The following is a 20,771-nucleotide window of genomic DNA, read 5'->3' as shown; positions in this document are numbered from 1 at the left end:
ATAACATAAATAATTATACCTTTGATGTAATAACAAAACAAATTAAAAATTAAACAACTTATCAATTATTTTTTTTAATATTGTATAAAAAAATAAATTTTTAGTCATTTTGTAAATTGATATGTAATTAAGTAAAAAGATACATTTTGTTTTATTTACTTTTAATATTATTTAAATATTAACAGTCAATAAGTTAGCGATCTACTATCAATAACTATTGTCATAATTGGTTACTTATGATTGATAAGAACTTTCATTTTGAAATATAAAAGAAATAAGAATGTTTTTTTTCTTTAATATAAATATGATAAAAAATTATGATTAATTTCATATTAAGCAAAATTTATGTGTTGTAACATATATTTGTAACATATATCTGTTAAATATAAAAGCAATCAAGTTTTTTTTGTATCATTTTTTTATATATTGAATATCATTTATTTTATTCAAACAATGTTTAAGTTGGTTGCTGGAAAATATCAAAACTTTTTGTAGTATTATTATATTTTTGAAAAGACAATTACTAGGCTGACAAAATATTTTTATATCATCTAGCTAAAATGTTCTTTCCTTATATGCTTTAATTGCATTATGAAATGTACAGCAAAGCAATTTGCGTAAGACATCCGGTACATTAAGATGTAACAGTCAATGAAATTAACATTCGCGTTGCGAAATGAAAGCAAGGCGAATGGGTGAATTAAATGCGTATATCGGAAACGTGTGACAATTAAGATTGCAGTAAAATGTTCTCTTCTTAATCTAAATTCAATTATTTATATTTATATTTATATTTATATTTATTATTTATATTTATTAAATTTTATATGACATAAAATTTTTTGCAAAATATTCTAAAGTTTTTAAAAATCTCTTTTTAAATCTCAAATTCTATTTTGATATTTTGTAAAAAGTGTAAGTTGTAAAATGTGTCCTGGATTTTTTTCTTTATATAAAAATTAATAGCAATTAAATAGTAACAAGATGATCCTTGGTGTTTAAAATAATGGAAAAAATAAGGCAAATCAGAATCGGCGCTGTTAACAATGCGCAATTAACACTTTTTATTAGAAAATGACGTTTATAATAAAAATTTATAAAACATCCAAGGATGGTTTATAATAAAAATTGAAGTTTTTTAATAAAAAGTGTTAATTGCGCACTGTTAACAGCGTCGATTCTGATTTGCCTTATTTTTTCCATTAATAGCAATTATTAATGCCATGAAATATTGAAATAATTCGAATGCCATGATATATTGAAATAATTCGAATGCGAGACTTTGACACATTGTAAAGTCAAATATTGCAATTAACTGTCATTGAAAATCTTATTTGTGTTATGAGAGATTGATGATTTTATTAGACAGCATAGCTATTTCTTTACTCGTACCATCATCGAACAATTATGTATGTTTTACATTGCAAAACAAGAAGAAAAAGAAAACACGATAGAAATATCTTCGTATTTTACGATTCGCACATCTCACGTAATCTTGCAAGTCGCAAGTGCGTGTCAGAGGCTTCATTTTTCATATGATGTTATTGTCATTTTTGTCAGCAAATACCATAATAGGTATTTAATGCAAATCATCCACCCAAGAAACAAACGGCTCAAGGAACAAACGGCTTTCTCAAGAATTTTTCATTATTAACGCATGTATCATTTTAGTATTTATTTAAATAATTTTAAATTTGTATTTTTTATTTCAATATTTATATGGCACCATTCAAATGTGAGAAATATCGGAAAAGAATCCGCGAGATTACGAATGATTTGTTAGTCCGAAATAATTAAAAAAAATTTAAAAAAAGTAATTTGCACAATATACTGTGCATGAATTGTGCCCGTAAAAAAAAGATAGAATTATGTAACTAAGCATAAATTTAAAATACCATTCAACAGTAGAATACCACGCTAGCGAATAAAAACTCCTTAATTAATTTTTCCGTTTCCTACATAAATATGACAGATATTTTATTTGAAAATATATCTTGATTTATCTATACGTTTCATTATTTTGAATCATCCTATCTCGCCTGCAGAAACAAAATGTCGAGTAAATCTAGTTACAATTTAAATACATTTTGTTATTTCCTTTTTATCTCAGAAATTTTAGTCTTAATTTTCATAATGTATTAGCTAATCTGATATTGAATTTTTCCTTAAAGAAAAACCGTGAGACTTGCGCAATCTTTCGATACTTAATATCATAATTGAATCGCGATGATTCGAATGAAGGAATAGGAATTCTTCGGGGCATTAATATTGCATTAGTCCAGTTGCGTAATTCAGTTGCAATTTATTCATCTAATTCGCAATCATCGTGTTAGCTCGTACTATAAACGTCCCGTCACGTCGTCATCGCCGTCGTAAATACGTTCGCCGGTGCAAAGGACTAGATGGTCGATTCGCGAGCTGCGCGATGCGGCGTCACTATTGTCGGATATCGTAACGAGCCGGTAATTCATATGATTCTATTATCCTAAGTGCTCAGATCAGTCGACACGAGACGAGGCACGAATCGCACTCGGCAACGAGTCAATTATTCAAATTTTAAATAAATAAGATGTAATGTGTGCTTGGCTAATAATGATATGTCGAGTAAAGTAATATTCCGGTTTATTAAATTTGAATGATTTTTTTTTTTTACAAAATCATTTCTAATTTCTGTGAGATTATCTAACCTTCTATCTATCTTCAATATCTCTAGCCTCCGAAAGAAATTAATCATATTACATACGTTCTGTAAAAAAGACATAATTTTACGATTTCTCATTACTCATTGTCGCGGTCGAAAGCGGTAACTTCAAGTTTGGCGTTACCGCATCGGCACCTTTCTAATAATCCGCAAAGTTCGATATGCCTTTCGCCTTTCCCATGTCCATTTGAAAGACAGATTCACCTCTCAGCGGCGAAAAATTCGCGAGATTATACGTTCACTCGGATTTTTAAATCGAAATAAGTCACGTATACGCGAGAAAGAGTATATATCTATTAATTCAGCCTCAATTTCCCAGAGACAGCTCATAATGTCAACCTATTTCTTGAATATTAATGATTATAACGATTATATAATTATAATAATTATATAATTTTACAAGTTTTTTCGATTTTCTATTTAATTACTCTTTGAATATAAATGCAATAAAAACAAAACTGTAAAGAAGCGAATATAAGCATTCAAATCTTTTATTATTCGACACGTACTGAGAATTGCTTAGCTTTGATCGAGAGTAATTTTAAGTCACTTTCACCAAAATGTCTTGCAAATCTGAAGTAAGATTCTCGCGAATCTCTCTGATTTATCGTTGCGTAACAAGCGGTATTAATTTCCTTCGAGCAATTGCGGATGAGCACTCGGTGCCTCGGGATTCGTCTCGAAATGAGAAAGAAAGGGATGGAATAGGGGGTTTTGAGAAGGAGAGAAAGGAACTCGACAGAGGAGGGGAAAGAAGGGAATGCAAGTGGCAAAAGAGCGAGATAGCACAGTTTGCGCAAACCGCGGTAATTAAATGCAAATATTGCGTGCTGTGCTTGGCAAAATTAATATTTAACGTTTGTCGCGCAATCTGGCTGTTTCTTCTTCGAGAAATCGACGGCATCACTATTCTACCCCATAACGAGTGGGAAGTCGAGCGCATGCAATCACTGCCGACAAATTAGATAGATTAAAGGCATCCCATCTTCGATGAATTAATGACGGAGGGAAAATCTCTATTATTTCTCGATATATTATTTTATATAAATTTTTATTTTTATTATATTTCACATTCTCATTATTTCACATTCTTATTATTATTATTATTATACCGTTTACTGTCTACTGGTTACTGAAAATATGTAACAAGTCTGTGCCCGGCTTTACATGTATATAGTGTTTCCAGAGTGTCACAATAGTCCACGATGAGCAAACATTTTATAGATAAAGAAGTCGGAGGAATGGTAATAAATATTGTTATTCCGTCTTTTATATTTTTCGAGGAATAATTAGATTATTTTTATATTATATATAAACTATACGATAAAATTTGATCATTTTTATCACATACATTTAATATTTCAGCAAGAAATATTTTCTTGCATTCTAATGTAGTTCTTTTTCAAGAAATAAAATAATTTCGAGAAAGTATCAAAAGTAAAACTATCTTATCACGATATTATAATATCATATGTCTTGAGATTGCAAGCATTTTATTAAAGTTCTAAAAACAAGGCGATGAAATAATAATTTTGGCAATCCATATTATTTTCAAGTTAGACACAATTATTAATTTTGTTGAATCATCCAAAGTTTGCTCCAACAAAATTATTTTTTCCATATAGTAAATTTAAGAAGTGCTCATTCATATAAATTTTCACGCTTGTTTTTATAATTTTTTTATACGATTATATTGCATCTACGGAAAGATTTATTTCTCGCTCGTCGTATGGAAACGTAACATAAAAAAATAGAAATCGAATTCCGAGTATAAGAGACTAGAAAGATTAAGGCAGACGGAAAACTCGAGCCAGACGATCAACGCTTTAATTAGTCGATAATTAATGTGTAGTAACAAATTAATTACGCATCTATAGATATTTGTATAGTACAGACGCATACAAAAATAAAATGCAAACTATCTAGAGCATTTTACTAGTCTTAGCTAGTCTATCAGATTAGAAATAGAGAAGGAGAAAGAAATGGAAATAAATTATCTGTCGCACGATCGCGCGTTATGAGTGTGTGACAATTGTTATTTCCGGATACGCAATTACAACTGCTACCCGCGCAATTACAATTGTTATCTACGGATAATGATCGTGCGACATGTCTATCGTGAGCAAAATAGAATGCGTTATACATTACATGTGTAGGTGTGTGTAACAATACTGCAGATCTAGAACATGTAAGTACGTATACTACTGTGCCGGAACTAAGGGACTCTAACTTTTGGTTCGGAGAACAGTGCGAGACGCTCGCTAGCTTCTCTGCGCGTAGCATCAACGAGAGAACCTGTCTACAAATCTGCATAACGACACTTGTTATTCCGAGAAGACGTGCCTTCTCGCTTTCTTAAAACGGACATGAGCATCCCGCGCGAGAAAAAATCATCTTTGCGAGCGCAGCGTAATGGCTTATATGACTCACGCGACTGTCTAATCGTTTTTGTTCCGCCATTTTTTTGTATCGCTCGCAAGGTCGATTCTTGGGAAACAAGGACTCGTTTCTTTTTTCCTCTCAGCACGAGAAGAGGAATACTGCACACGCACCGATCTCTCGCTACGCATTTTTCATCCGCAGAGAGAATTGCGAGATTTCGCGTCACTCCTCACGATTGGGAAAGTAAAGGGACGCCTCTTTAGCCTCAATGTAAATTACGATTACGATTGTTGTGCGATAAAAGCGTCCCTTCGTCCCTCTCGCACTTTGATGTGCCGGCGAAGAATCATGCCAAGGACACAATTGGAGTATTACGCCGCGTGCAAACGAGCGTGAAGCCTTGGCCTGATCTTCGGGGCTCATTAACTCGCGGCGATTCGCGCGCAATTTTTCTCACGGCGTTCGGCCGACGACATGTCCTCCTCCTTTGCTCGTCCAACAAAATCGACTTTAAAATTCTAGTAAAGAAAAGAAAAAAAATCATGGCACAGTCGAGAGGAAAGCAATATCTCTTTCTCTCTTACGAAAAAATAGATTCGCGCGAATTTGATTTGTCTCACAAAGTTGCGAATCGATATTTTATATTGATTTTTACTTGTAAACTCTCGAAATGCTTTATTTCGTTCGAGCATTGCCGAGGTAATTTCGAAAAATGTAAAAGATATTAGAAAAGCAAAGGAGCAGCGTGAAACAAAGACTATATTAATAATACGTCAATAAAAATATACGTTCTCTTTTGATACGAGGCGCTAGGAACACAACAGGTATAAGTCCCCACACGCTACAACATATAAAAATTACAATTTGATTGATGTCGACGTAGACGGGGAACAATAAGACCTCGAGTGCAATGATTTTCCAAAATAATAAAATTATTCGTAAAGACATTAATACAAAATATATATTCGTATCGCGAAACGATGATATTTATATAAAAAGTAACTAAAAGGAGTACTTTATACTTAATAATAATAAAAATCAGACTATGTTCACTTAATAGGAAACTCATTAAATTAACAACTGAGGATTTTACCGTTGGAAAATAATTGCGCCGTCCCGTCCGTCCAAGACTTTCGATTAATAACTAAATCCGGCCCTCCGTGGCATCGTCTTTTCGTCTTTTCACATTTCATCGCGCCACGAACGACCCGAAGATCTCTGTAATCGTGCTTCGAAAGTTGCGTATGGCACCGAGAGCGGAAGTAAAATAGTACGATACTTCCGCAGGATACGAAAAAAACATTTGCGATAACGAGGGCCTCGAATGTGCGCGAGGGGAGGTACGACCGATATCGGGGGCGTACACAGTACTCGTCCGTGTTATCGCGCGGTTATATTATCCAGACGATGACTAGATAATATTCGGGAGGGAGGGGGGGGGAGGGAGGAGAGGAGAGCAGGGAAATTGATGGAGGAGGGAAGTCGCTCCGAAGCGACTCTCCATTCATCGTGACACATTTATTTCGCATCTCGGGTGTGCAGCCGCGCTCTCGATTGGCGCAATAACGCGCAATAATCGGCGACAACTTCCCTACTCTTCGCCCTGTTAAAGTCTCCTCTTGCAACGCGAGCGGAGACATTATAATTATATAAACCGTGTTTTTTTTTTTTTTTTTTTTTTTTTTGTGTATACTTTTGCCAGCAAGATTTATGCTGTACATGAAATCGATCGGGCTAATTGAAACTATCGTTTGGCGTATTTATTTCTCTTAATTTTTATCTTTATATCAATGGTACTCTTCGTTTAGAATGTATCGAGCACAATCTGACAATCGCATCCGGCGTTAAAGAAAAGCATGAAAAGAATAGAACAATATTTTTACGGTATAATGTGTAGGATGTGTCGCTACTGCTTGCAACAAGGTTCTCAAGGGTTCCTTTGTGTAATCAGTAGCCTTCTCATACGATTACACGTGTACTCATATCGATATCCAATCTATGGTATAATCAGATCAAAGTAGATATCTGGCAGGATGTATCGAGTATCACGCACTTTCTCTTAATTAAGAAGAGAATCTGAGAACGACTTTTCTGCTCTGCCGCTGTTTTCTTTCTTCATTAAGATATTATTTGTCATTTACAAATACTTTTTGATAAATTATAATTCTAATAGATAAATTATTCTAGTATCCTTGATATTTCTTCTTGTTAATAAATATTAAAGGAAATTTCATTTTCGTGAAAAATGAAAATTACAACTGCTAAATTATTAAAATTACTATAACTAAAATTTATTATCATTAAGATATTGATAGCTATATAAATGTCTTTATAATTTTCAAGAACTTGAATTTTTATTCGGTGAGCAAAATATATTTGTAATAGCGTGAACTTTTTCTTCGTTATACTCTAATAATTAAAACATTTAAGTGACTGGAGCAACGTAATATCATACGTATGCATACATTGTAATTAAAATAAGTAATTATCAATTTCCTCACGGAGGAAATTTTGCAACAGTTAGTCGAATGAATATTCATCGTACTTTCATAATGATAACTAATTTTCTCGTTACGTTATTACGTTCAATCGATAGTTTCAATTAGCGACAAAAAGGTGAGCGATCGCATTTACAAGAAAACATTTTAGCATCAGATATAAAAAGAGCAGAGGTCGACAAAGTTACAAAAATGCTCGTGATTATCTCATGCACAGAAGACACTTCTCTTTCTCTTTTCGAGATAATAAAATTTTTTTATCTTACATGGAATAATATTTTACAACGTGGATTCTACGATAATAAAAATATTTCTTTGGAATTCAGAGAGATATATAAAAGATATAAAATAGTAGATTCTGTCTTCCCGATTTCGGAAATCTTTCCATCTTTCCATAAAATGTTACCACTTTTGTTCGACCTCTGTGAGGAAAGCTTGATCGATGACACGATTGAGATACACCGTGTAAAAATTTAAGCGGCGAAATCTCTATGTCGTATTTCGCGACATACAATTTCTCATTCACTTTCCATATGTGCCACTCACTTGCACTTAAGCCGAATGCATTCATGTGTATGTGTGTGATTGCGTGTATACACGTGTAAGTTGTGTCAGTGAAACGTCGGCATTTAACCGGCACTCGAATTGCAGTAGTTAAGGCGGTAACGATCGTACCACTTGGTTCGCTAGGGTCAAGCGTAGGACCTTCGTCGTCTTCGGCCTCGGTTATCACTTGCACTTACTCTTACCGTCAAGCAGCTTCTTCCAGAGGTCAAACTGCTCGCTGTACTTGACCATGTGTATGCTGATGCCACGCTGAATATTGCAGGCGGTGTATTGTATCCGTTTGTTCAGGAACTCGTTGGCATGCGAACGTTTGATACCTAATCTGTGCGCGACGATACCCGTGGTGAACACGTCCTCGAGCTTCAGATATGTCTGATCTAGAGCAGCGTCGTACAAACGGCGCACCGTGTCGCTTGATAAGAGATACGCCGGTCCAGTGGTAAAATCCGGGAATATCGGCTGTTGGAATTGTGCCTGCGACACGTAGTATTTGCTCTTACGATTCCGGATTGGCTTCCACTTTCTGGCCAGACGGCCGAATATTATATTACGGTCCTTCGCATGCTTGTACACGAACGCCAACAATCGCGGCACGTTGATGAACATATCGTCGTCAGTCTTCAGCAGATATTTGACTTTGGAGCAGTAGGTATCAACCCACTCTAACGTCGAGATGGTCTTAAGCGTGAGATTCGAGTACGAGTCGAGGAAACGGCCGCGTATCACGTCATTGTACATGTTTTGCTCTTTACGTAAGATCTTTTCTACCCTTGCGTCGAGGGTGGTGCCGAGCATGAAGAGCACGCTCATATCGCTGCGTTGGCCAAAGTGACCCCAGGTCTGCCGAATCGCCGTTCGCGCTTCGAGATGAGTCGGCGCAGACATCACGATCACCACTAGGTCCATGTCTTTGCCGAGATTCGGGCAACGTTCGGGAATCGACACTGTGTGCCCGGCCTCGTATATGGCACGTGCCGAATCATTCCGAATCGCGATCGGCGCCGACCTGGTCATGTTGATAAGTCTCGCCGTCTGAAGTTTCTCGTTTGTGCTCTGCTTCGAGCTGACCAACGTGCTCGCGGAAGACGACGAGGACAAGGATTGGACACTGGAGGACATCGACAGCGTGGTGAAAATCGAGGAGTTGTTACTAGCGTTGTGTGCTGCATATGGGCTGAGAGACATGTTGTCCGAACTGGAGTTTTTGGGCAGGCTGCAATTTACGTGTACGTGAAGGCCTTCTTGGTACGCCGGAGAGTAACCTGAAATTTCATTAAATCTGGTTAACGATCTATTTGTAAAAAAAAAAAAACTAAGTGAAAAGAGAGCATAGACACTTACTAGTGTTTCGAGGCAAATTGTATTGGCGAACATCATACACGGCGGTACGGTAGTACGCGTAAAAAGTCAGGCCGATCAGCGCGAGGATCAGGATCTGTAGAAAACGACTCCTGAGATGCAGGTAGTGGAACATGACGAATGCTTGCTCTGGTCGCTCTTCTCTCTCTCTCTCTCTCTCTCTCTCTCTCTCTCTCTCTCTCTCTTTCCCTTTTCGCAAGGCGAAATCACCGCCTCAGGACTATATCATCGTGTGCGTCGTGCGGCGGACGACCTGACGGCCGTCGTCGCTCCCTCGTGGACTCCACCGCGGATCGGAGCACTGCTACGTGCCACCGTCCGACAGATTATTTCCATACTGCGCTCCGGACCCCACTCGCCGTCCTTCGCGTCGTTCACCCGTTCCCTCACCCGGGCTGGAGAGGGAGGATCTAGTGGTCGACCCTGGCCCCGCGCGACTTTTTGCGCCCCGCTTCCAAGAAGACGCTCTTGCAACTTCCTCGCGCATCACATCACACGGTGAACATCATCGCGCACTCCGAATTCTGACATCGTCGCCGGGACATCCCGAGGCGCGCCTCTGCCGAGGGGAGATCCACTTCCGACGCTAGCGGGCGTCGCGACGGGCCTATCGACGGTACCATTCGAGATAAACACCAACTAACAGTGACATTAAATTATCCATATTATAATTCTTCATTTAGCAATACAAATACAATATAACATGTTGTTATCATTATTACGTCACATTATCAAGTAGAAAATTATAATATTGACATAACATTTAGCATAAATGTGATATAACATAATTGTTAGGTTTGGTGTTCATTGGGTTACCATCGGCGGAATGTCTTTCACTTCTGTCTAGAACCGTCAGATGATGCACCGTGCTCTTTTGTTTCTGACCGTTAATTTATCTTTAAACTTATCGAGAAATTCTTCGGCGATAAGTTCTCCACTGACAGTGCCAGATCACTTTGTATGCGTATCTTCTTTCCGACTGTTGCTTATGCATTAATATATATCTGACGGAAGCATAAGAATGCTATGAATATTTCACAGTATCGGGCCATATAATAGATATATCGGCGTTACGTACTTGAAATGCATTTTGCTTATCGTTACTTTAAAAGTATATCCTTCGTACTGCAGTATGATGCTAATGCTCGGCGAATTTTGCGGTAACTTTAGTTAGACTTCGATCAATTCAGGCGGCGATTAAATTAAAATGATTACCTTCGACAACATTTTTATTTATATGGATCTATGGATCTATATTATCGTTTTCTCCTTTAATCTTTTTTTTTTCAGTAGATATATCTATCTATTGAACAATAATTGACGCTTTTGAAAAATTAACAATTTTATTCACGTTAACAAAAACATTATTAGATGAAGTTAATTGCCGATTAAATTAATTGGATCTAAGTTACCCATAAATATTAAAAGATAATAATTAGCATTTTATTAATATAAATACAGTTCCCGTTAACGTGAAAAGACATTGTTCTAAAGATACAAGAGTAAAATCGGCTGAACAAGATTTCTACTTCTTATAGACACAGATTTCTAATTCCTTTCCTTACGCCTTTTTCCGGATTCAGGAATGTGGGTTGGGAGGCTGTAGTTAACCCCCAAGACCAAGAGGGTTGATCGATAACCTATTTTTCCGCGGTTGGCGTGACGCCAGAATTCGTGGCGAGTAGCTGCTGACTCTTTGACATCGCAAATAGTGTAAAGCCCCCGTTTTCGGGATAGATCATGAATGTTTTCGATTCGAATCCCGCGTTTTGTGTAGTGTTGATTTAAATCGACTAATGTAATGATAATAAGATGCTTGCAATGTTTGTCATGAGCTTTTGCATCTAATTTACGAGCTAATGCAGAAATCTATCTTATATTTATAACAATAACGTCCTAAGCACAATAACCGAAATCAACAAAACATTCTATTTGAGCTATATTTAAATAATAGCTATATATTTAAATAATAATATTAAATCAAATTTACATCTTTTATAAATTCCATAAAATCAAGTTTATTTCACATTAAATATTCCTTTGCAAATAATGACAGTTTTTTTAGATGATTTTTTAGAAAAAAATGATTTGTTTGAATACTAGTATAAAATTAAAACTTAAAATAATACACAGATAAAAGTAAATAAAAATTATATAAATATTTTTGTATATATGATCCAGATAATATAAAAAAAAATAAGAACAAATACAGTTTTCATCATTTGGTGTAGCCAATAAAATCTGAAATTATGAATATTTATCTATAAATAAAAATTAAACTAAAATTATAAAAAATATTAATCGAAAATTAAAAAAGATCTCTTACCTCTTATATTTAATACGACTGATTGTTATGGTGTTATCATCTTCTTTGAGTATATAACGGCGTAAACCCATGTACTGCTCAGTTAAATATTTTGACCAGTTAAATTTCTCCATATTGAATTTGAATAATAGTTGATCTTTTTCGTTAAGATTATCCCACATTGTTTTAACGTTGTTAGTGGAATAATTCCATTCATTAGTACAAAAATATTCTACTGCGTTAGTAGCATGATGGAACTTCTTATATATTTTTAACATACTGAAATAATTAAAGTTATAATCTTCCATACATAGAGACATAATAGTAATTTGTATGTATACTATTAAATATATGTTATTAAAATAATAATAATTATGTTTATTTTTTAGGCATACTTTGGTTTACGTTTAATGCAGATGGTTGCAGCATCTATAAATAAAGCCGGAAGAAAATGACCGAAAAAAATACAAATGTTATATAGTACTTTATTTTGGATAATTAAACCTCTGGGAAACCATTTAGCACTATGCAAGGGATATATTTTATTAACGACAAACAATTTGTTCTTGTAGTTATTCCAAGTAGGCCCATCAACTGGTGACACGAAATTATAAATTAACATATCTTTGCCTCTCCTAAAAGATAAAATATAAACTATTATAAATATGTAATAAATGCTAAAAAAATAAAATGAAAAAATAAAAAATTATTTTTAGAGAATAATTTGAAGACTTTAAAAAAGATTTAAACTTTTATGCCTTTATCAGATAATAAGATTAAAATAGTAAAAATGCGATTGTATAATTATAAATTAATTATGATGGCAGTTATTCAATCATACCTATGTTGGTTAAAGACGTCATATGCACTAACTATTAAAGCGTTTACAGTAAAATCAACGGGTACCATATCTGCCCTAACATGTTTAAAAGAATATAAAAATGTTGCGATACCAAGTAGCGAAGATAGCAATATGCCTATTGGTCCATATGTATTGTCAATCCATCCGCCAAATGGTTCATTAGCACTGGATAAAACTAAAAGAAAGAGAAAAGAAAAGAAGTTTTAATTACTTTTCTTTACAAATTTATGGAAATCAAGTTTAAGATATTACATCACCCTAACGATTTAAAAATATCAAACTTTTTTACATTTTTTAAAAATTTCAAATGTGTAGAATTGTATTAAAGCAATATATCGGAATTTCGTGTTTGGTCAGATATGTAAATGAGATCGACGAATCCTAATAACCGAGTCGGAATGGAAGAGATTCTTTCACAATTTTTTATTACAAGATAGTCTTAGAGATCTATCTCATCATTAGAAATAAAATTTTATTTTATTGGAAAAGAAATAAAATTTTATTTTATTGGAAAAAAAATTATCTCGAAACTTTTTGTCTCCGATAAAATAAAATAAAATAAAAATTCAGTTACTCCATCATTTTTCAATTTTTTTTTTCAAAAGAATGCAAAATAAAATTAAAAGTTATATTAATAATCTGCAAAAAATCTAAGTTTTCTATTTATTAATTTTATTTATAAAAAAAGTTCCCAAAGTTTATTTACTTTTTAGTAAGTTTTTAGTTTAGTTAAGTCTACCCCCTTAATTATATATAATACTTCTACTATTTTTAAAATTTTAATATTTTATAATAAAGAATTGTATGTAAATAATTGAAAAGAGTTATATATAAATTAATACTTTAATAAAAAATTTTTATTTTATATTTAATATACCATAATATCATGATTAATTGTATATCCTGTTACCTATCGAAGGTCGAAATATTCCAATGGGCAAATCTTCGCTTTCATCTCTGATAAGTCCTTCCGCAATTGCTTTTGTGAATGTATATGTATTAGGCCATTGTGAAATAATTCTAATAAAATAGTATTTAATTTTCTACATTAATAGTTTTATCATATTATTATTTTATTGTATTATTTGTAATATTTTATTGTATTATTAAAAATGAAAGAAATACGTACTTAGCTATCTTTTTCTCAAATACGTTTTCGGGTAAGGTATGTATTAATGTATTAAGTTCTTTGTAATTAATAGGATATGTATAGAAACGTTCTTCAACATATTTTACATAACAATTTGCATAAGCTGTAGATACATGAATAAGTGACTGTAAGATAAATATTAAGATTAAGCTTATTTTTCAAAATAGATAAAAATTGTAGAATAATAAAAAAATTCTTCTCAATTTATTATACATGAAAAAATATTGCGTTAGAGGAAAAAAATTACCTTTAAATTTGGCATGCACTTTGCAATTTTTAAGATAGTATCGACAGAAGTAACGTTTATTATCGTAGAAACTTTGATGCTCTCGTTGAAACGCACATTTGCTGCTACATGAAAGATTATAGATACCTATAATAAAATACTATAATAAAATTATAATTCTATAAAGTTTTGAATAAAAAGAATAAAAAACAAAAAAAAAGGATATTATTTAATTACATTAATGATTATGGTCAGATATGTATGAAATATATATGTGTTTCTTTCAATATATTTTTGTATTAGATTTTAATAACAGGTAAAAAAAGAGAAATAAAAAGTAACATACATTACTAACCTTATTTATGAGTATGTTCTTATCAGCTTCTGACAATCCAAAATTTTCGATATTTAGGTCGCCTACAATCGGCACGATTTTTTTGCGAAAATCGGGCATTTCTTTTTTCAATAGATTGTAAAGCTATACAAAAATTATAGATTTAAATAGTGAAAGTTTATAAATATATCATGTTAATTGAATATCATTTTCTAAATATTCACCGGTATTTGAAATATTTCATCTAGTCGAGTCTCGGGACATTTGTCTTTTTTCGTACGTATTAGCAGATAAATTGTAGAAATATCGGGACAACTTCGTAATAATTTTTCAATCAAGACTTTTCCAAGAAATCCTGTACTTCCTACAAAAGAAGAACAATACATTATATATGTATATATGTTTATGTAACTGTGTGTTTAGAAAAATGTAAAAAAATTCTATAATAATTATAGAATTTGATATTAAATTAATTGTTAATTATAAAATTAATAATTAATAAGTTAACTAATATTTAATATAATATTAAAAAATATATAATTAAAAGAAAGTGTTATTTGCTATTTTGAATCCGGTATAATACAAAAAAATCAGTTTTTAATATAATCACAGTATATAGGGTGACCCAAAACTCCTACATTTGGAGTACACTACGTGATTCTTTATGCTAAAAGAAACAACTTTTTCCTTTAGCAAAATTGTATAGTACGACGAGTAGTTTTGGGACACGGTTTTTAATATATTACAGTATAGTCTTTTAATGTTAATTAAATTCATATAAAAAGCCAGTAGATTTTTAGCAAATCTTGTTCAGAGCATAATTAATTTATTTTTAACTTGATAAACAATATATAAAAACGTATAAAAATTCATAAAACCATACGTGCTATGCATGTAAAAAATCACGGATTTACCAAATATACACATATACGAGGGTAGTCTGAAAAGTTTTGAGCCTTAACATAAAAATGACTCGTCAAAACCAGTTCTAATACTACAATAGTATATGCTTTGAAAAACTTTTGTGAAAATTTCAGCCATTTTGGGCGCTCATGTTGTTGTTTGACAGTCGTTTGTGTCAGTTGATGTCAGTGTTTGTGTTTTTTGTAAAAATGGAAAAAATTGAATATCGTGCCGTGATTAAATTCTTACATTTGAAAGGCAATACACCTGTGCAAATTAAAATCGAGTTGGACTGTTTACGGGGACTCTGCCCATCATTTGCCATCGTAAAAAGATGGGCAGCTGAATTTAAACGTGGTCGTACCAGCTTGGCTGATGATGAGCGTTCGGGATGACCAAAAACTGCGACCACCGCTGATAACATCGAAAATGTTCACCAAATGGTACTGGACGATCGTCGAATCAAGATTAGAGAGATAGCAGAGGCTATCGGCATATCGAAAGAACGTTTGTCATATATTGACTGAAGAATTGGATATGCGCAAGCTATCCGCGCGTTGGATACCGCGCTTGCTCATTTTGGATCAAAAACAAATTCGAATGAACATTTCCAAGGCTCTGTTGGAATGGTTCAAGCGAAACGAGTCAGATTTTTTGCGTCGATTTATAACTGTAGATGAAACTTGGATCTATCACTACACTCCAGAGACAAAAGAACAGTCAAAACAGTGGACTGCAAAGGGTAAAAAGGTGAAGACGGTTCCATCAGCTGAGAAGGTAATGGCGACTGTTTTTTGGGATAGTTACGGAATTGTGTGTATCGACTATCTTGAAAAAGGTAAAACAATAACGGAAGCGTATTACGCATCATTACTTGATAAACTGAAAGCAGAAATTGCAAAAAAACGGCCGCATTTAAAGAAGAAGAAAGTGCTGTTTCATCAAGACAACACACCTGCTCACACTTCAGCGGTCGCCATGGCCAAAATTCACGAACTGCACTTTGAATTGGTTGACCACCCACCGTATTCATCAGATCTGGCCCCCAGCGACTTTTTCCTGTTTCCTAAGCTTAAAGTTTCGCTTGGAGGACAGAGCTTTTCATCGAACGAGGAGGTCATCGCATACGTAAACGCCTATTTTGCGGAGAGGACGCCAACTATTTGAGGGGTTAAAGAGGTTAGAGTATCGATGGGAAAAGTGTATCGACTTAAAAGGAGATTATATTGAAAAATAAAACTATATTTGACCGAAAAAATACTTGTTTCTATGTTAGGCTCAAAACTTTTCAGACTATCCCCGTATTTAATATATTTTTTTACATTTTTACACATTGTTTGTAACATACAATATTTATTTTTATATTTCTTTATGTCAATCTATTCTTATTGAAAAATATTTATGAGGAAACTTATAAATAAATTTATAGACTGTGGACATGTCTATTAATCATATAGAATGTCCATATTTTTTGTAGTTTGGATAGGATATTTTATGATCTGAAATAGAAAAAAAAAAAGATGTGATGTCATAACTAAACATAAATTTTAAAAGACTTTATTTAAAAAATTAGAATAAAAAGAATTTGCAAGAAACTTTCATTTTTCGGAGTTTATCATCGGAGTTTATCATTCATACATCTATTCATATAATTACAATTAAAATGACGTTAAAAAACTGTTTCTTGAACATATATGGATTTTCATATAACTATGTATGATCATATAACTATATAAATCGTATTTCATATAACTATGTAAATCGTTATAAAAATTGAAATTACGAAAACATCGTTTCTCGTAATTTTCTTAATTTATTAATATCCTTGATTAATTATTTGAAATAATTACGAATAAGTAACATATTATAAATAATCGTTCAATAATGTTTATCTTGTTTATTTCTTCTAGTCATGTTCACCATTTTGAAATCATTAAAACGACCATGTATAAATAGTTATATAAATAGTAATATCGAGCAATATTATCTAATATATCGCGAATTCTTTAAAATGTAGAATACATGGTATTTTCAAATGCACTCAAGTAAAAAATTGTTTCTTGTAGATTTCATATTCTTTTTTATTAAATATTAACTTTTTGATTAAATATTTTAGAACCTATATTTATATGACATACTTTTCTTATTTCATTTCATAGAATATATTGTTAAAGTTTATACGGAAAATTCAAGAACGTCCTGTATATGTTTATTTAATACATTTCTTTCTTGTATACTTATTTTGAGTTTTTAATCTTATAATCTGTACTTATAATCTGTACTTATTGGAGATATATGTTATATTACATTTATATCGATGAGCGTTTATTACAAATATTCAAAAAGTATATTTTTACTTATATCTTTGTAATTTAGTATTATATCACTATCCGCTATAAAAAAATAATATATTTCTTATATTTATATATTATATTCATATATTAATCCTATATATATATTTATAATATATTCCGGTTATTATATATGTATTATTATACATGTTTATAACAGTTTATTAGAAAATTATTACAAAATCTATTAAGTAACATGCACTTGGAATTAAATGGTGTAATTTATTATTTTTTAAAACATATTTAAAAAAATATAAAAAACAAGCAGAACATGTAAATTTTATTTTGCAACATTATTTGTGATAATAAAATTATTAAGTATTGACAGATTTACAAAAAACGAAAAAAAAGAGAAAAAAGATATTAAATAGTTTTAATTATTTTACTTAATTAATAGTTTTAATTAATTAATATCTTATTTTATTAAATATGCACTTGTAATAAATACCTGTAATAAAGATTGATTGCTTGGCATAAAAATTTTGTAATGGTGTTCTGTATACTGCACTTTTCATGTTTTATACACAATATGTTTTATCACACTATGTAATATAACTACACTATGTATAATATATAAAAGTAATAGAGAAATTAAGAATTAATTATTACTTCACGAGTTTCAAGATTTTCGACCGAATGTCTACTTAATGATTTGACGCGAAGACTGAAGAATGTAGAAAAGCTTTACCTTATATATATACAATTATAAACCCACATGTATATGATATAAAGTTACGTTAGAGTGGGGGAAAAAGATAATAAATATAAAAAGTGCAAATATAAAAACAATACATAACACTCTAACATTTTAGTGTGTTATGTATTGTTAGACATTATGTGATTGGGTGAAAGAATTATGTCATGGAAAATGCAGGAACACAATAATATACAAAAAGAGAGAGTGCTCTATACTTCTCGCCAGTATTACGAAATAGACCAAATCCTGTCCGTTTTTCCTCAGAAAAAATACTTTCTACTTTCTACTGAAAATGTTTGAATATGTTCAGTTTATGGTACTGAATACAGTATCTAATCACAACTTGAGAAATATGGAAAGGGCCAAGACAATGATAGAGACAGTTTATTAGAAATGGGGGATATTAAAAAGAAATAAATCGACTTTCTGATAATTGAATTTAAAAAAATAACGATTTTTCATAATCAATAATATCTCGAAAATATTGATAATAATCAATCTAAAACTTTTTAAATTAATTTAGTATTAAATACTTATTAAGTTTAAAATTTGACTTCGACCATATTTTATCTAACTTAATCGATCACTAATTTAATCGATCACTAAGTTAACTAAGTTGATCAATTAATTTTAAACAAATTATTCCAAAAGTCCATATATAATAAATGAGAATGAATAATTAATTTAGCAGGTAATTAGATTTTGTTATCATTATCTATATAAGAAATAAGTAAAGAATATAATATATACTACTTTGCAGAAATGTCTTCTTTCACATTTAAAATTAAAATATTTGAATTAAAATTATTGCACATTGCCTTTAAATATTTATAAAATAGTGAAAAAAGACTTGTAAACGTATTTTGTTTTTATTTATTTATTTAATTCTTGAAGTAAACTTTGAATAAAAAAATCATCAATTTGGCGAATATTTAAAAACATCGAGTAATTAATCAATTTCTTGACAAAAAGAGCATCGAACATTGATTAATCGATCTATTTTTACCCATCTTTATGACTCATGTAGGCCAGGATTATAAAGCAACTAATAATATATCTCCTTTCAACTTACTTGTTTTGCGTAATAAACTAGTAGAAATTACAATTTTATTTTATTTATTTCTTATTATTTATTAATAATATAATAATTTCAATTTTATGATATTTATACAAAAGTATTATATACTTAAAAGTTAGCATAACATATTAAGAATGTTTTCAATTTGTAACAAATACGTTACTATTCCCCTTCTCGCTAGATGAAATTTATCAATCAAGAAAATAGAAAGTAAAAAGTAGGAAGAGAGATCTGTGCTTATGCACTTACTTTTTCCTTTCTAAGTCTGCCAAGATGAAAAATCAAAAAAGTTTTGTCAAATGCTCCGTCCAATATTATATGTCAAGGCTTTCCAATTTAAGTTTTTCCAATTTGTTTAATTGAAATTATTTACGATTGAGCAATATTTGACGAGTAGAATATAAATGATATTTAAGAGAAACAAATGTTTCAGATGTTTTCAGATAATTAAAAAACTCTTTTCAGCTCTTTAAAGATAAATATTTCAGTGGTGATGTATTACAGAAAAAAACTTATTGAATTATTTTTACTTAATGTTTACTTGATTGTGAAAACTTCTTTATTTTGTAAAATGTTCTGTACATTTTAAATAAAATTGTATTTCAAAAAGTTATACATTTGTGTGAAGTTTTCATGACAGCATGTATTTATATATATATATATATATATATATATATATATATATATATGTGTATATGTGTACATAAGAAATCAAATATATAAACGCACGTGCGTTGCATAACTGCGCATATGTGTGCATGTGTGTATATTTGATTTCTGAATCTTTATAAATTATTTTATAGAAATGAAGCTCATATCATTAAAAATATTATATTTAAGTATAAATTCATAATTTTTGTATATATACATTAATGATATTTATGATATTTATGAATTAATTATAAATATAATCTTTAAAGGTTATATTAAAAATTCGTCTCGTAACTATTAAAAAGAAATATATATTTATGATCTTTTTGTATTAATTAAAATATTAATGCATATACATATATTTAATACAGAAAAAAGATGACGTAGAAGAAAATATTAAGTATTTGAAAATTTTAAATTTAGATATATTTAGATATATTTAGATTTTTTTTTCTGATCCACATTATTTCGATTTTTGTGATATAAATTAGAAAAATTTATTTTGTCAGATATTGAATCATGTGTTGAACAATATTATGATTTTCTAAAGTTATATAAAGCTGTAATTAAAATGTTTGTCTTCATAACAATATAAATAGTTTTAATTAGCATTGCTATTAAATAGAAGACATTGCTAAATAATGAGATAGGTATATAAATAAATTTAGAAAAGAATGTTCTACAGTTCTTCTTTTATAGCTTAAACA

General features: G+C 31.2%; 2 protein-coding genes and 1 long non-coding RNA gene across 4 annotated transcripts; 1 reads left to right on the top strand and 2 right to left on the bottom strand.

The window, feature by feature from the left end:
• Positions 1–3,735: 3,735 nt before the first annotated feature.
• Positions 3,736–10,070, bottom strand: LOC105434326 (beta-1,3-galactosyltransferase 5). The gene is made up of 2 exons (XM_011650018.2): positions 9,490–10,070; positions 3,736–9,410 (listed from the first exon to the last, which is right to left on the bottom strand). The coding sequence occupies exons 1-2, from the start codon at positions 9,620–9,622 to the stop codon at positions 8,311–8,313; spliced, it is 1,233 nt and encodes a 410-aa protein (XP_011648320.2). The 5' UTR covers positions 9,623–10,070; the 3' UTR covers positions 3,736–8,310.
• Positions 10,012–14,239, top strand: LOC148938285 (uncharacterized). The gene is made up of 2 exons (XR_016137974.1): positions 10,012–10,152; positions 12,202–14,239. It is a non-coding gene; the product is annotated as an uncharacterized LOC148938285 (long non-coding RNA).
• On the bottom strand, positions 11,467–18,535 carry LOC105434327 (putative fatty acyl-CoA reductase CG5065). Of its 2 annotated transcripts, none has more exons than XM_089070951.1 (10): positions 18,087–18,535; positions 14,609–14,748; positions 14,406–14,528; positions 14,072–14,197; positions 13,804–13,949; positions 13,585–13,694; positions 12,654–12,849; positions 12,208–12,447; positions 11,834–12,091; positions 11,467–11,748 (listed from the first exon to the last, which is right to left on the bottom strand). In XM_089070951.1, exons 1-10 carry the CDS (start codon positions 18,151–18,153, stop codon positions 11,658–11,660), a joined length of 1,497 nt encoding a protein of 498 aa, XP_088927077.1. In that variant the 5' UTR covers positions 18,154–18,535; the 3' UTR covers positions 11,467–11,657. The 2 variants fall into 2 exon arrangements, with proteins under 2 accessions (XP_088927077.1, XP_088927071.1); XM_089070945.1 differs by lacking the exon at positions 18,087–18,535 and adding an exon at positions 15,537–15,677.
• Positions 18,536–20,771: the final 2,236 nt, after the last annotated feature.

Source organism: Pogonomyrmex barbatus, unplaced genomic scaffold (genome assembly GCF_055798465.1).
Source record: "Pogonomyrmex barbatus isolate J1 unplaced genomic scaffold, ASM5579846v1 scaffold1, whole genome shotgun sequence".
Taxonomy (NCBI): domain Eukaryota; kingdom Metazoa; phylum Arthropoda; class Insecta; order Hymenoptera; family Formicidae; genus Pogonomyrmex; species Pogonomyrmex barbatus.
This window is presented reverse-complemented; position numbering and strand designations above follow the sequence as displayed.